The following is a 13,967-nucleotide window of genomic DNA, read 5'->3' as shown; positions in this document are numbered from 1 at the left end:
AAATAATTCTGCCTCTGATTGAACAAAGTTGGCACAGCCGCACAGACTCACCGAAGAAAAGTAGGGCTACAACAATAGCCTTTGTGCAAACTGCCGATGTTTGCCACACTGTTCGAAATCCCAGACCAGAACGTAGCGAATATGCCAGCTCCTGTGTGCAGGGAATGAGGTGTGTGTGTTTGCACGTGTATGTGAGCGTTCATGTGTGCACGTGGATGTAGGGGCATGTGGGGAAATCAATGCAGCCGGATGAAACCAAAGCAATCCAACAGAGTCAAAGAAGTCAACGGCAGGAGTGCATTCGAGGGAATCCACATGGAAATTAGAATCACCTCGCACACAGTTTCCATTAGCGCCTGGGCAAGACCAGCGAAAAGACCTCTGACAATTCGGATACAAAAACAGAAATTGGTTCGGAGAAAAGGAACAGGACAGGCAGATGTGCCACAGTATATGTACCACATTTTTTTTGCATGTTTCTGTGAATGCTGAGAGATGGACACCATCATCAATGGTGGCTGACACTATTTGCCCAAGGCTTTCACACAGGCGTGCAAACAAATGAAAAAATCAGTAATTCAGAGGAAACGGGCCTGCGGCAGAGCGCCTGTAAATAGACTCATAATGGCAATCTCAGCCATGTTAAAAGGGCATGAGTACTATCTTAACCTTTTTTCAGAGAAAGCCAATGTCTCTCAATCTATCCGTCCATTTACCAGGTTGTTCTCTATAGGTCAAACTGGCAGAATTAAATGATTCTGCATTGCAGTCAGGAAGGCTTTAGGGTATGGCTTTACATATGAAAATACAGTACATGTAGCATATGCTAGGAAGTATGCCACTTGTGGGTTCCCATAGTGATTGGACACCTGTACATTTCAGGCTAATTGGGTGGAACTGACATAGACGTCCACATCTGAAATGTATAATGTAGTTTTAATGTTTTTTCTTGAAGATAATAAAAAATCTCCCAATTCTTTTTCAGTGCCACCATCAGATCCCGTAGTGGATGGAGGGCCAGTGGTCCGTCTCAAAGCTCATACACCCCATAACCTGACATGCCGGGCATCTGGAGCCAAACCTGCCGCAGATATTACCTGGTACCGAGATGGAGAGATAATGCATGATGCCATCTACTCAAAGGTGAGACTGTGGACACATCAGTCTTTATGGCAGACGTGAGAGTCACTATGGCTGATTACAACTTAGGATCTCTGTCTTGCTCCTTGCTCCTGTCATTTAGATTAGCTCCACCACATAGTGAACGTCCAAAGTTGCAATTCAATCTCTATATGTCTCATCCTCATCACCCTACCCTTTTTTTGTGCCTCTATTTTCTCTCACTCTTGCTGTTGCTCTAATACTCGAGCATAACTGGAGCATGCCAAAGCTCAGACAGGCATAAGCGTTTGATACAGTTTCCGCTGAGAGAGAAAGAGCAAAGGAGGGAGAGAGGGAGTGAGAGAAGAAAAAGAAAGGGAGAGGGTGGGAGATGAGAGGGGAAATCCACCACAACAATGCCGAAACACAATGGGAAGTGCAGTGGAGCATGAACCGGCTGCAACTGTGAAAGTGTCACATTTGTCATGCTCTCTGACCACGCTAAACGACACTAAACGACACGTTTAAGGGGGCAAGAGCCAGCAGTGAATCGAGGGAAGAGGAGAACAGCGAGAGAGAGAGAGAGAAAGAAAGAAAGACAGATGAATCTCGGAAAGCAGATGAGGGAAAGATGAGCTTGTTTAAGAGCGAGGTGGAGTCCTCAAAGCCACTTTGATTTAAGCTGGAGGAGAAAACGGGATGGAAAGCAACATGAAGACACAAAGAACAAAGTGAAGGAATGTGAAAAAGGTAGACGGGGGGCAAGTCGGTGGGAGAGAGCAGATGAGCAATAAGAAAAGGACAGTGAGTGGTAAGGCTGATGACAGGCGGCGGCGTGACTCGATCTAGCGTAAAAATGCTTTCAGCGCATCGGAGGTTAAGTGTGTGACCTGCCATCGATTCGCCCCCAGGCTCTCCAGGGAACTGTCTTCCCATAATGCTCCAGCCCAAGTACAGCACTCTGTGTCTTCCCCCCTCCAATCATCCAAAACCTAAAATTGCGCCTGATCCTCCATTAAGGCTGTCTTGTAGATTCAGCGGGCAGCAATTCGCCTAGACTCTACACCTCTCCCCACTTAAGCGTATTGATTTCTCACACACAATAAATAGATTTCGAAGATGATGTGCAGCAGGAAGAGCTGATAGACAGATCTTTGTGAAAACGTGCTAAAGGCAAAATGGGCCCGGCAACATCGTAAAACACAGACGCTCACCTGTCTCACTAAACTGATGGCGGCTTTAATTCACTGCAATGCTCAGCCTGCGGTGCTGGCACAGACTTGAGCTCAAATGGGATTACGGGCATCATGGGAATTCCTTATTAAATTAGGACTTGCATCAGGAAATATAGAACAATTAGATTAGGATTATCATATCTGTGTGATTTTAACAGTGATAACAAGATGTGTGTTTTGTATCTGAAGTACACCAACCATTAGGGCGAAATAACATTGTACTAGCCACACTGTCTGTCAAATGTCTCTTCTTATTTGAATCCAGAAGGTGTCACACGTAACAGAAATGATGGATAGTTTTTTTTTAAGAGCTGCCTTTGACATTATTTTCAGAACATTTCATTGAGGCATTCTATTTTCAGAGAGCTGCAGCAATTTGTTCCACCAGCACTGATAGTGTCTCAATTTTTAACCGGTTTCACACCGTTTCACTGTCTTTTCAGACTTTGATGGAGGATGGAAAGAGAGAAACAGCGGTTAGCATGCTTCCCATGGTGCCTGAGGACAGCGATTCTGGACGTACATACACCTGCAGGGTCCTAAACCCAGCCGCCCCTGCAGGTCGCCAAACTTCAGTTACCATCAGTGTTCAGCGTGAGTAGTTTTTAATTATTTTTTTCTGCGATGCAGATTATGTGGTGTATATATATATATATATATATATATATAGTGAATACTTGAATACCAGAGAGTGGTATTTCAAGATTAGTGATTCAGTAAATGTGAGACTTGGTTTAAATGTATTTACATGGCACTGTACAATTGTCTATTTTCATGCAAGTTTTTTATGGTAAAAAGATGTGTAATTGGACAGGGGAATGGATTTTTAAAAAGGATTGTGATTTAGATTTACACACCTGGAGCTTGGCAGTAAAGTCATTGGGAAGGATTTGTAAAGCCTCTATTGCTGCAGTGAATCTAATCCTGCGTGTTTCCTTCCAGATCCTCCATCTGTGACTCTCTCTGTTCAGCCCCAGACGGTGATGGAGGGAGCAAAAGTGTTGTTCATCTGCTCTGCCTCTGCCAACCCTGAGATCACAGGTTACAGGTAAGCACATCCAATATCACAACAGACTCAACAGACTCATAATCCCAGATTATCCACTCCATCAGATTTAGGTTTGAGGGTAAATCCCAAATTGGATATAAATTACAGATCAAATGCTGTGTGCACAGTTGCTTCAGTGTTTGGTGTTAATAATAGTTGTAACTATAAAAGGTGAAACATGACAAAGAATGTACCAGTGAATCTAATAAATGCATTTTCATGTTCATGCTGCAAACAGATGGTCCAAAGGTGGGGTTCCTATCTCAGAGGCCAATGGTGACAGCCTGGAGGTGACTGTAGACCACTCTTACTTCACAGACCCAGTCTCCTGCGAAGTGTCCAACTCAGTAGGAAGCACTAATGTCAGCACCTTGGTGGATGTACAATGTAAGTACTCATGTGGTCATCCAACTCCATAATAAAATATCAAAGCAAAATTGGAGATGTTCAGTCTGTATTTCTCTCCTCTGTCTTTCATTTCAAGGAAGGAAATGAAAAAGTTCCTTAAAATCAAGAAGATATCCTTTAGAGATGTTGTACTATAAGTAACATTAAACAGATAAATGAGATCAGTTTGTAACTCACCATATTTTAGTTGTGGCTAACTCGGCTGCCATCTTTGAAATGCCTCTCGGGCACAAGTGCAGTTTCTATCTCTTTGAATGGCGAAACATCAAATTCTTCAAAACTGTTCGTCAAATGAAAATTTAATATTGGAAAACACTAATTAAATCTGACAACAACGGTCTCATAAATGTTGTTTATCTTGCTCAAATAGCGTTAAAATATACTAAAATATTTTTAGGCTAGACCAGCAAGAGCGCATGTCTCAGAGCGTTGACTGTTTCTATAGCTACCGGGACTTCTAACAGCAGCTGCAGTGAGGCGCTGACTTTTCCAAAGAGGGCGGGGCTTCATTCGATAGAGCAGCCATTTCGATAGTTTAATTTTCCCCCATTCAAAACTATACAAGTTACACATCTTGGGTATTCTATAGTCTTTGGTAAAGTCTAACAGTCTTATAATCAGTCTCTTACATAAACATTATAAACAAGGCACTGCACGAAAAATGTTCATATATATGTAAGAAGGAAACAATACAAAGTCACATTGTTTCCTTCAAAAATATAGAGCCATACATACCTCCCACATTAGTGGTACATTATAATGGGATTCATTTTTGTTTTGTTCATACAAAGACATACTCGAATCAAATGTACTAAAACAAAATGGGAATCCACATCTTTTATTTTTAGTTGGTCCCAAGCTGCTGACCGAACCAAAACCCCAGATAGTGGACATAGGGATGGATGCTGCTTTCACATGCTCATGGACGGGCAACCCTCCCCTCACTCTGGCCTGGACAAAACAAGGCTCCACTGTGGTATGGTGACCTCTTATCTTCTTCCTGAATATGGCACACCGTCTGTTCAACAACTGTCACAGCAATCCTGTTTGAATCATTTTATGGGTTCTAGATGCATATTGGTTTTCATTAGGGAATGGAAGGATTAGGTTTGAGAGATTCAGAAAAACTTTTGTTTGACAATTTTTTGTTACCAAAATCAAGTTTTTATTTGGCCCAGTACACACATTCCATCTCCATTAAGCAAGTTTATTCAGCCAAAAAACGTTCATTGAACAAGTCCACGTCACCTCATCTAGGACACCAGAATCTCCCACATCCAAAATCCCAATTCAACCCCTTTCTCTACAGGAAAGATAAAATGATTTTCTGCTCAGAGCTGGATGGTTAATGGATGACATTTCTGTTTACGGCACATTTACAGGAGTTTGGCAAATGGGTAAAGTGATTGCTAGCCTAAAATCAAAGTTTAGCTCCAGTAGATGTGTGAAATGCATCAGCCTATTCTGCTGTAAGTGTTTCGCTGATGCTGCTTAATTAGATTTCATAAAGAGCCTGAGAAAGCAAACAAAAAGCAAGAGAGGAAGGAAAGAGAGAGAGAGTGGGAGGCTAAGGCTGAAAAGCCAGAAGGTTCTGATGAGGCAATCAGTTAATTTTGCCATGACTACATCCCTCCACCCAGCCCTTCCTGAGTATGGGCCGATCTGATCCACAAGTAGAGCGTTTACTTCATCGCCACAAGATATGGATTAATTGGCTAATTCGATGAGTGCTGGTGAAAGAAAAATCGAGGCGAGTGCTAAACGGATTAATCACAGTTTGGCGGCGTCGAGAGGAAGAAGGAGGGGAAGGAAAAGAGGGTGCTCTAATGATCAGTGGCTTCTAAAAAGTGTCCGCAGCGTGTGTACCAGTGCACCAGGGGCGAAGGAGCACAAGTATCTGCTCACACACTGGAAAATTCCACACTGCCATTGTCGTAGGTTTAATTAGAGCAGTGGGTTGACTCAGAGGACCCAGGCTGGAGCGCTTTAGACAGTAATTAAGATTGCTGCAGACGAAATTACAGGCGGAGTCAATGCTTTCCCCTTGGTATTGGTGGCATTGGTCTTTCTCTTGTGTGAGGCACAAGCAACGGAATGGATGACTGGTGCTAATGGTAATAACCATCTCTGAGGGCCACGGCTTGATCTGCCTGGAACAAAAAAAAAAAAATCAGCGTCTCTACACAATCTTCCCATCTTAATCCTGTGGAAATATTGACATGCTGTAATGATTTTTATTCCACAACTCGTTGGAAAGATAAGACTTTAACGGGAAGTGGAAAAATATCAATATTACAAACACTGTCTGGATGAAACGCTCTGTCATACAGACATTTGATAGAAAGTGTATAGTTACACTTGGTGTGTGCTAATCTGTAGGTATAAATCACATGTGGTTTGTGGCAAACTCTTGCCCGATGCCTATATCTGTGGTCATTTCTGTGAAAGAAATGTCTTGGTATAGCAACAGATCTGACCAGGCTATTCTTGTTCATTTTATTTAACAGGTGCTCAGCAATAGTAACACCCTTCAGCTGAAAGCAGTTGCACAAGATGATTCTGGGACATACACCTGCAAAGCCATCGTGCCTCGGATTGGTGTGGCAGAGAGAGATGTAACTCTAACTGTCAACGGTAACTAAATGCTATCTTTTTTATCTCAGAACTTTCCCAATTTTGTTCATGATATATTCACTTTCAAAACCACATGAGTTCACAGCTTTTGATTAGTTTACTAGGGTTTGGAACAAAAGCTGTAATTGTTTTTCTACTAATCAGTGAATTGCTTCCCTAATTGACGAGCTTCCTATTTATGTACATGACTCATGCACTTGGTCTTGAATACACAAGGAACTTCAGCTCTGTGCCTTCCTTTGCTTTCATTAGCACCCTTAGTCAGTACGTTTCTCTCTTTCACACCAACACTTCAGGCCCTCCCATCATCATGGCAGAGGCCACGCAGCAGGCCGTCAAGCATTCCAAGGGCAAGCTGGAGTGTCTAGTGGGCAGCAGCCCTCCTCCTGACAAGATTGTAAGTATACATTTTCTTATTTCTGTATGTGCGTTTCCTAGGTATCTGATGCTTAGTGTAGCCCTATTCCTGACAAGCTTGTTTATGAGCCTTTCCCTTGAGCAGGTGCTTTCGGTGTGTGCACATCACACGCTCACGCTCCCTTCTCCCTCCAAGAAGATCTCATGCGAGTCTCCTCTTTCCTTGCTCCTGTCTCTCTCTCTTGCTATATCTGACACCCACACAAATACACACAAGCACAGCTACACAGTCCCATTCCTCTAATAGAGAGCGCTCGATGAGAGGGCTGATCCTGTATCTCACCTTTTCCACCCTCAAGCGTGCAGAGGCGAACTGCACTAATGCCAGGGTCTGCAGAGAAGACCTCCAGCCCCCCAGGCTCCTTTCCAACGGCGAGCAATTAGTTCCTAGCATCACTGACCTCCCATGACCCAATTGTACGTGGGAAGGCCTCTCAGTGGTTAATTAGGATCTAAGTTGTAGAAAAATCGGGAAGAAGGGTAAAGCATAGAGATGCACCGAGACAGATGAAAGTTAAGCAAGGGTAACTGAAAGCAGTTGATGCAAAGAAGAAATCAGAGATGAAGAAAAAAAAAACTCCTGATCCTGGAAACAGTGACAGGTGGGGATTCAGGGTGTTATTGGCTGTTATTTCTAAACCTGAGGCCAGTCAAGGGAGGACTTCTCAGACATGCTGTTTCACCTCTTCGCCAGAAAGGTGAGGAAAAGAAACAATGGCTTGTTCTCTCTCCCCGAGTAGCGTTGAGATATCAGACTGACCTGCTGCTAGACAGGAGCTGCTTGTCTTCCCCACACGTTTTTTTTTTCACACAGCTCTTTTTCACAAGCCGAGACACGATACTGTTGGTAAACCAGCTTGACATGACAGCGTAAAAAGAGCACAAGAAAAATTCAAATCTCTGACACTGAGTTTATGACACTAAACGTTAACTTATGTGGTGATAAATCTTTACATGTTTGTCCTTAACTGTTGTGTTGGCTGGACCGTGCTTGAATATATAATGAGACACTATTTACACGTTCATGGTCATATTGTGAAAGACTGAAAGATATACATATATATATTATATGTGTGTGTGTGTGTGTGTGTGTGTGTGTGTATTGTCTTTGCAATTCCCTTTATCATGCTTAAATAAAATGTGAGAATACCAACACTTGCTGCACCTTACACCTTGCTATCTCTTTCTCCTCAGGTGTGGACATTTGGAGACACGATCTTGTCATCTGGCTCTTCGGGTCGGTTTTCCGTGCAGACGGTACACAGTGACCGAGGGGTCCTCTCCTCGCTAATCCTCTCAGAGACTCTGGCCCAGGATTTCCAGCTTCGGTACAACTGCACTGCTTGGAACCGCTTTGGTACAGGCACGGCACTGGTCACTCTTGAAGAGCAAGGTATGGGGTCCTCATGCCAGATTATCCTGTGTAAAACATCCTTTTATTTGAATGCAATATAGTACCAGTCAAAAGTTTGGACATTGCTAATTACTTATTTTTACTTTTAGAATGGTGGTAGACATTCAGATACAGATATTAGGTCAAACATGTTAAATATGAAACTGTTTTACATTTTGGGTCATTTGAAATAGTCCTGCTTTAAAACAGTATTTAACTGGAGTTTACATGTATGCTTCATACTTGTCCCTCTCCCCCAATTCGTCAATTTAAAAAAAAATAAAATAGTACATTTGTTAAGAAATTCCTATATATTTGTCAAAAAAAAAAAAACAATCTCATGCATTTATGCTTAAACCTTTAGATCAAAAGCTTGTCAAGAAACAAATTCACTCAAATGTGTCCAAACTTTTGACTAGTAGTGTGGATCAGTGAGTGTTTGGAAAATGTTCTTGGAAATTTGGGGTCTGGAGAGTCAAAAAATGGAGGCGTGAGAAGCAAGCCAACTGAGAGTAATGTGAGAAAAGTGGCAGGAGTTTTAGATTTGTGGATGGGCCAAGCTCTTGTGGTACTATTGCTTTAATTATTGAAGGATGGTTGATTTTAAAACTCTGACAGTAAGTTGTAGGGTTTGTTCAACCTAGAGCTGGTGCCTTTTATCTAAGATTAATCAAGACGAGCTGTAATCCAGTTTGAGTCAGCTCTATGCAGAAATCGCATCTCAAAACACCCTGCAACCCTGTGCTTATCTTAATTATACACCACCAAATCAATATCATTTAATCAGGAGATGGTCCACTTAATGAATACATTGGTTCCATAACAAAGATATAGATTTTGAGCCTGAATGAATTAAATCAAGACCTAATGTACGGCATGGGGTATGTGACGCTTCACTGACCGTTTCATTTTGTATGCACAGTGCATCATCTTAAATTTGCTTAAATAAGACTAAGAGCGTGGTAGACGGCTTGAGCCTTTGTACTGGGAGACACCAAAAATAAGGTCTTCGCCAGCAATTTGCATCAAGGCAGCAGAACCAAGTCTCTGGAGAGGCAGACAGTGCTATCTCCTGGAATCTCTAATTAGATTACTGTCGGCTGCCTCGCTGCGTGTCAGGGCTGGTTACCCCTCTTCCACCAGAGATTAGAGACAATAGCCTGGTCCTGTGATGCCACTGTGGATCACACTAGATGAATTTCTATATGTTGCACTTGAATTTGGACGTGGCTCAGAAAAAGAGCATCTTTGAAGAAAACGTTTGACAAGCAGAGAGCTTTTCTTCAATCAGCTGGAGATCTGACATACCTTTTGATAATATGTCTGGATCATAATTTAGCCCCAAACTTATTTGTAACCTTACATTAACAACACACACACACACACACACAAACTGAGGTCTCACCTCAGTCATGGTATTGAAAATGGAGAGAGTATTGAATATTCACTCCCCACCCACAATCCCTGTTGGACCTGACACTCGAACCTGCGACCTTCCGGTTATAAGTCAGACTCATTATCAATTAGACCATGACTGCCCCAAGTCACGACTGTAGAAGTACAAACTATGCATGGTGGATGTTATAATAGAAACATTTAAAAATCCACTTGTAATTAAATTTCCGGGAAAGCCTGAATTTGGATAATCTGCATACCCTGCAACTGAAGAGGTTGATATAATTAATCGTTTTTTAGAATTCATCTCAGTCACGTTCCCTTGTTTCCCTTGCAGAGGCCCTCCCCTTGCTTATTATCATTGGAGCATCAGTGGGCGGAGGCTGTGTCTTCATCGTTTGCGTCATAACCCTGGTTTCCATCTGCTGCCGCCACACTGCTAAAGGTGAGGTCAAAGGTCAGATGTTATCTGAGAGTTCTTATTCTCTCCTCAAAAAAACATGATACAGTAGAAATCAAACGAACTAACTAGACAGAGGTTAATTATGGGGCCACCTCTTTGCCTGGAGCAGTGTTGACCTTTTCACCTCTCTGGAAATCTTCCCACCGTTCACCTCATTAATCTCTATACACTGCGCTATTTCCTCACCCAGGCAAAAAGGGCACACGTCTGTCTAAGAGCGACATCCGCGTACAAAACATAAACAGCGACCACAACGCAGCCAGAGGAAACGACGATGAGGAGGATGTGAAGGAGCCTATGGTAAGTCACCCTCCAAACTAAAAGGAAAAACTTAGTATAGCCTATTAGATAGAAATGGTGTTTATACAATTTTTCTTTCATAAAAATTATTTCCTGATATGCTGCAGGAAAAACATGTAAACGTCAACAGCCTTAAAACCAGATTTCTGAGGGAAATGGGATACTAAATAAGGAAACAGAATATTAGGCCGTACTTTAAAAGTAAAGTCTTTTATTATATCTTGCCGAAAGATGCTTAAAAAAGCATGTGTACTGATCATTTGTTCACAAGAAGATCTGGAACTAGGGACAATATTAATTATGACCGCATGACATTTAACATACCATAGACACTGAGCAGTCTGTAACCCAAATCTCTGTACTCTTCTCAGGCTCCCAACAGCAGTGAGTCTCCAGGAACGTCTCGCACAGAGCACAGCGACCTGCTGGAAGAGGAGGATGATGAGAGATCAGATATCAAGGTATTACATTTCACAAAGCATGACTCAGTAGTTAATCTGATAAAAGCAAAAGGTTGTTTTCAAAGGTTTGAGGAAATTATTGTACTTAATAACACTAACCTGCTGAGATCCTATTTGTATTACACCACAAGCTTGGATCATGTTCAAATGCCTAACTTGTAGCTATTACCTTACTTAAATAATTTGCATGTATTTCATGCAGTACAAAATTCTGTTATTCATCTGAGAATGTTTTTTTTCATTCTTCCTAGGATCCCACAAATGGCTACTACAATGTTCGGGCTCACGAGGACCGCCACATTACAAGAACTGGCTTCTCTGAATATGTCCCTAATGCTCGCCCAGTCTACACTCCCTCTCAGCTTCCCTCGCCGAGCCCCTTATACGGCCAACAGTCCACTCAGCCTCGGATTTATGACTTCCCCCAGCTTTACACCACAACCCCTGCCACACGCACCACCTATGAGCAACAGCAGTCACAACAACCACAGCAACAACAGCAAGCTCCTACCATCTATCCTCAGGAGCCACTCTGTGCGGGCTATGGCCGTGCCTTCACAAGCTACATCAAACCTGCATCCTTCGAGAAGGCTGACGGGTATGAGCATTCAGACCAGGCCAGCAAGGTGTCCAACTCCTCCCGTTTCTCATACGCATCCTCACAGGTGTCGTCGCAGCAGTCTGACTATGGGCGGCCCTCGCAGCAACGCATGCAGACTCACGTGTGATGGCTCCCTCGAAGACCTGCTAAGTGTATGGTCAAGGACTTTCTTCTGAATGGGTTCAGGAGGGATTTAAGCAAAATTTAAACTGAGCTTCAAGAGGCGGAAAAGCTTTATTGCTATCTTGAAGTGAATGTTGGATCGATGGAAGAAAGAACTACAACGTGCCAAGCTTGGAAGTCACCATCAAGCTACTGATTTTCTTCGTCCAAATGTTGAACTTTACTGGACATTGTCCATCAATTCATCTCTATGGCACTGTATTTCCATTAAAAAAGGCTCCAGCATTGACCCCTTTAGATCTTGGAGAAGGAAAGCAGTGCTGTGGAGAAGGGCAGTGTCCTCATTAACTAATCTTTGCAAACGAGGACAAGCTCGTGACACTAGGCTGAAACAATCAAAATGACACGAACTTATAAAAATCTAAAAAGGTAAAAAAAATAAGTGTTTGTTGGCATGCTGATGGAATTGTAAGCACATTTCTGTATCAATGACAACAGGTCTTGCTTACACAAAGTGGCTCAAAGTTCAATCCACAAAGCAGAGGAGCAGAAGAAAAGAATCACATTTCTTCAGAAGCTCTATCTGCAGTCTGCACTGATGTTGGGCTAGCAAGAGTATTTATGTAAAGCCTCAATGGACCAGTGCAGGAAACTGGAATCTGGAATGCTTTGGTATAGAAAAAATGGACAAAATCCATTAAAATATATTTCTGTTTGCTTGATGGAACCAAGATTGGCCAGTCCCCAAAGAATCAAATTTCGAGGTGCGGTCTTTTTAAGCTATACTCTCAAGGATTTGTTTCGGAGTTCAGAGTAGAGCCCATTTCAGGACCACGGTTTCTTAAGTCAAGCCATGTACGACAAACCTAAATTACAGCATGACCTTGTGGCGTGCAGTAATAATCTTGTAATGTTCCTTATGTGACCACTGTATGTTATAAATACAATGTGTGCCAAGGTGACTGTTATGTCATGCTGACATGACTGACACCGTCAGGTAGCACCAACATGTTTACATAGAAGAAAAAAACTGAAAAAAGAAATAGCAAGTGAAATGCAGTACCGTCCATATCCACTTAGAGCCACTTCAATGACTGTACAAATTGTTGGGAAATTCACTCCTGTCTGTTGCATGCAGATGATGTGTGTACGTGAACGTATTCAGCATTTCTTCTCATCTGTTTGTTCCTTGTGTGAGAAACCGCTTACTGCACCCTATGTCTATTCAATCTTGGATACCTGCATTCAGAGGTTACCATACTGCCATTTTCCTTTGAGCCTGAATGGTCGGCTCCATTTGGAAAGATAAAAAAAAACGTCAAAATGAACTGTAAGATAGGTGAAATAAAACATTGCTTGTCTTTATTTTTATATTTTATATAAGCCTTAATGTACAGCGTGTAAGCTGCTTTATTGTAAAGTACCTTTATATTATAAAATGCATTTATCTTTATCTTTGAGTTGACTTCATTTGGTTCACAACGGTTTTTACCCCCATGTTACTTATCAGTTTTGGAGAGGTGAAAGGCGTTACACAACTAATTGATCTTTTCCTTCTGTTTCTTTTATTTTTAAATAACTTTAAGTTGATTTGCTAAAAATGAGCTATTGTTGCTTGTAACTTTGTACACATATTTATATTTAAATAAAACCATTTCAAATAAGATCGGCTCTGACTGGAGTGAGTTTGGCACACATCGCTGGGTCTCGTCAAATGTCATGAGGGAATGAGGACAAACAATACCGGGACTGCCGAGTTGATGAATACATAAATTAGCAGTGATGCCTATGTTGATTCTCTTATTCCCGCGGCGACAGCAGGGTTTTTAATAAAGACGGATGAGATTCCCAAGCCTCCCGCTGTCTGCGTATCAAACATAGCAGGCACAGGCCGTCTCCCTCAACGCAACCAAATATTGCGCTGACAGAGCGGGTGTTGTGTGACAACATTATCTTGTCGTGTCACCCGAGTCTCTCAGATTTCATCATGTCACGCCGGGCTTCTCCGCAGGGAGTGTTGAAGACATAAACACGTGCTCAGCATTAAACAAATGAACTGATGGCTACTCTGGTAAATTTAGGGTCATTTTTCCTTCAGCTGTCATCCCTGGCATACAACGAACATTTCCCAAACAAGAACGAATTTGCATAATGTGCAAACCTGATAATATAAAATGCAAACTATGTTATCCATAAACTGTCAGTGGCATCATATGGCACAAAGTCCATTCAGTAAGTGTCTAAAAGAATGCTATGGACGAAATGCAATATGTTTTTTAAGTTTTCGTAATAATATAACATTAATAGCGGAAAGATGAACCAATTGACATTTTTAACAAGCTATAGCCAATAAGCTACTGACTGAGATAACCAGTGCATATTGGTAAG

At 42.0% G+C, this 13,967-nt stretch overlaps 1 protein-coding gene across 1 annotated transcript in view; it reads left to right on the top strand.

Annotated features, from left to right (window-relative positions):
• Positions 1–13,243, top strand: part of LOC127972846 (kin of IRRE-like protein 1) — a 43,657-nt gene extending 30,414 nt beyond the window's left edge. Inside the window, exons 4-15 of the mRNA XM_052576670.1 lie at positions 986–1,143; positions 2,780–2,930; positions 3,279–3,384; positions 3,623–3,771; positions 4,641–4,768; positions 6,300–6,426; positions 6,723–6,823; positions 8,038–8,236; positions 9,969–10,076; positions 10,285–10,394; positions 10,766–10,855; positions 11,107–13,243. Coding sequence (XP_052432630.1) covers positions 986–1,143; positions 2,780–2,930; positions 3,279–3,384; positions 3,623–3,771; positions 4,641–4,768; positions 6,300–6,426; positions 6,723–6,823; positions 8,038–8,236; positions 9,969–10,076; positions 10,285–10,394; positions 10,766–10,855; positions 11,107–11,583 — 1,904 coding nt within the window. The 3' untranslated portion in view covers positions 11,584–13,243. The remainder of the gene's footprint in view (positions 1–985; positions 1,144–2,779; positions 2,931–3,278; positions 3,385–3,622; positions 3,772–4,640; positions 4,769–6,299; positions 6,427–6,722; positions 6,824–8,037; positions 8,237–9,968; positions 10,077–10,284; positions 10,395–10,765; positions 10,856–11,106) is intronic.
• The last annotated feature ends 724 nt before the right edge of the window (positions 13,244–13,967 follow it).

This window comes from Carassius gibelio, chromosome B15 (genome assembly GCF_023724105.1).
Source record: "Carassius gibelio isolate Cgi1373 ecotype wild population from Czech Republic chromosome B15, carGib1.2-hapl.c, whole genome shotgun sequence".
Taxonomy (NCBI): Eukaryota; Metazoa; Chordata; class Actinopteri; order Cypriniformes; family Cyprinidae; genus Carassius; species Carassius gibelio.
The sequence above is the reverse complement of the archived record's forward strand: the minus strand, read 5'-3'. Positions and strand labels throughout refer to the sequence as shown.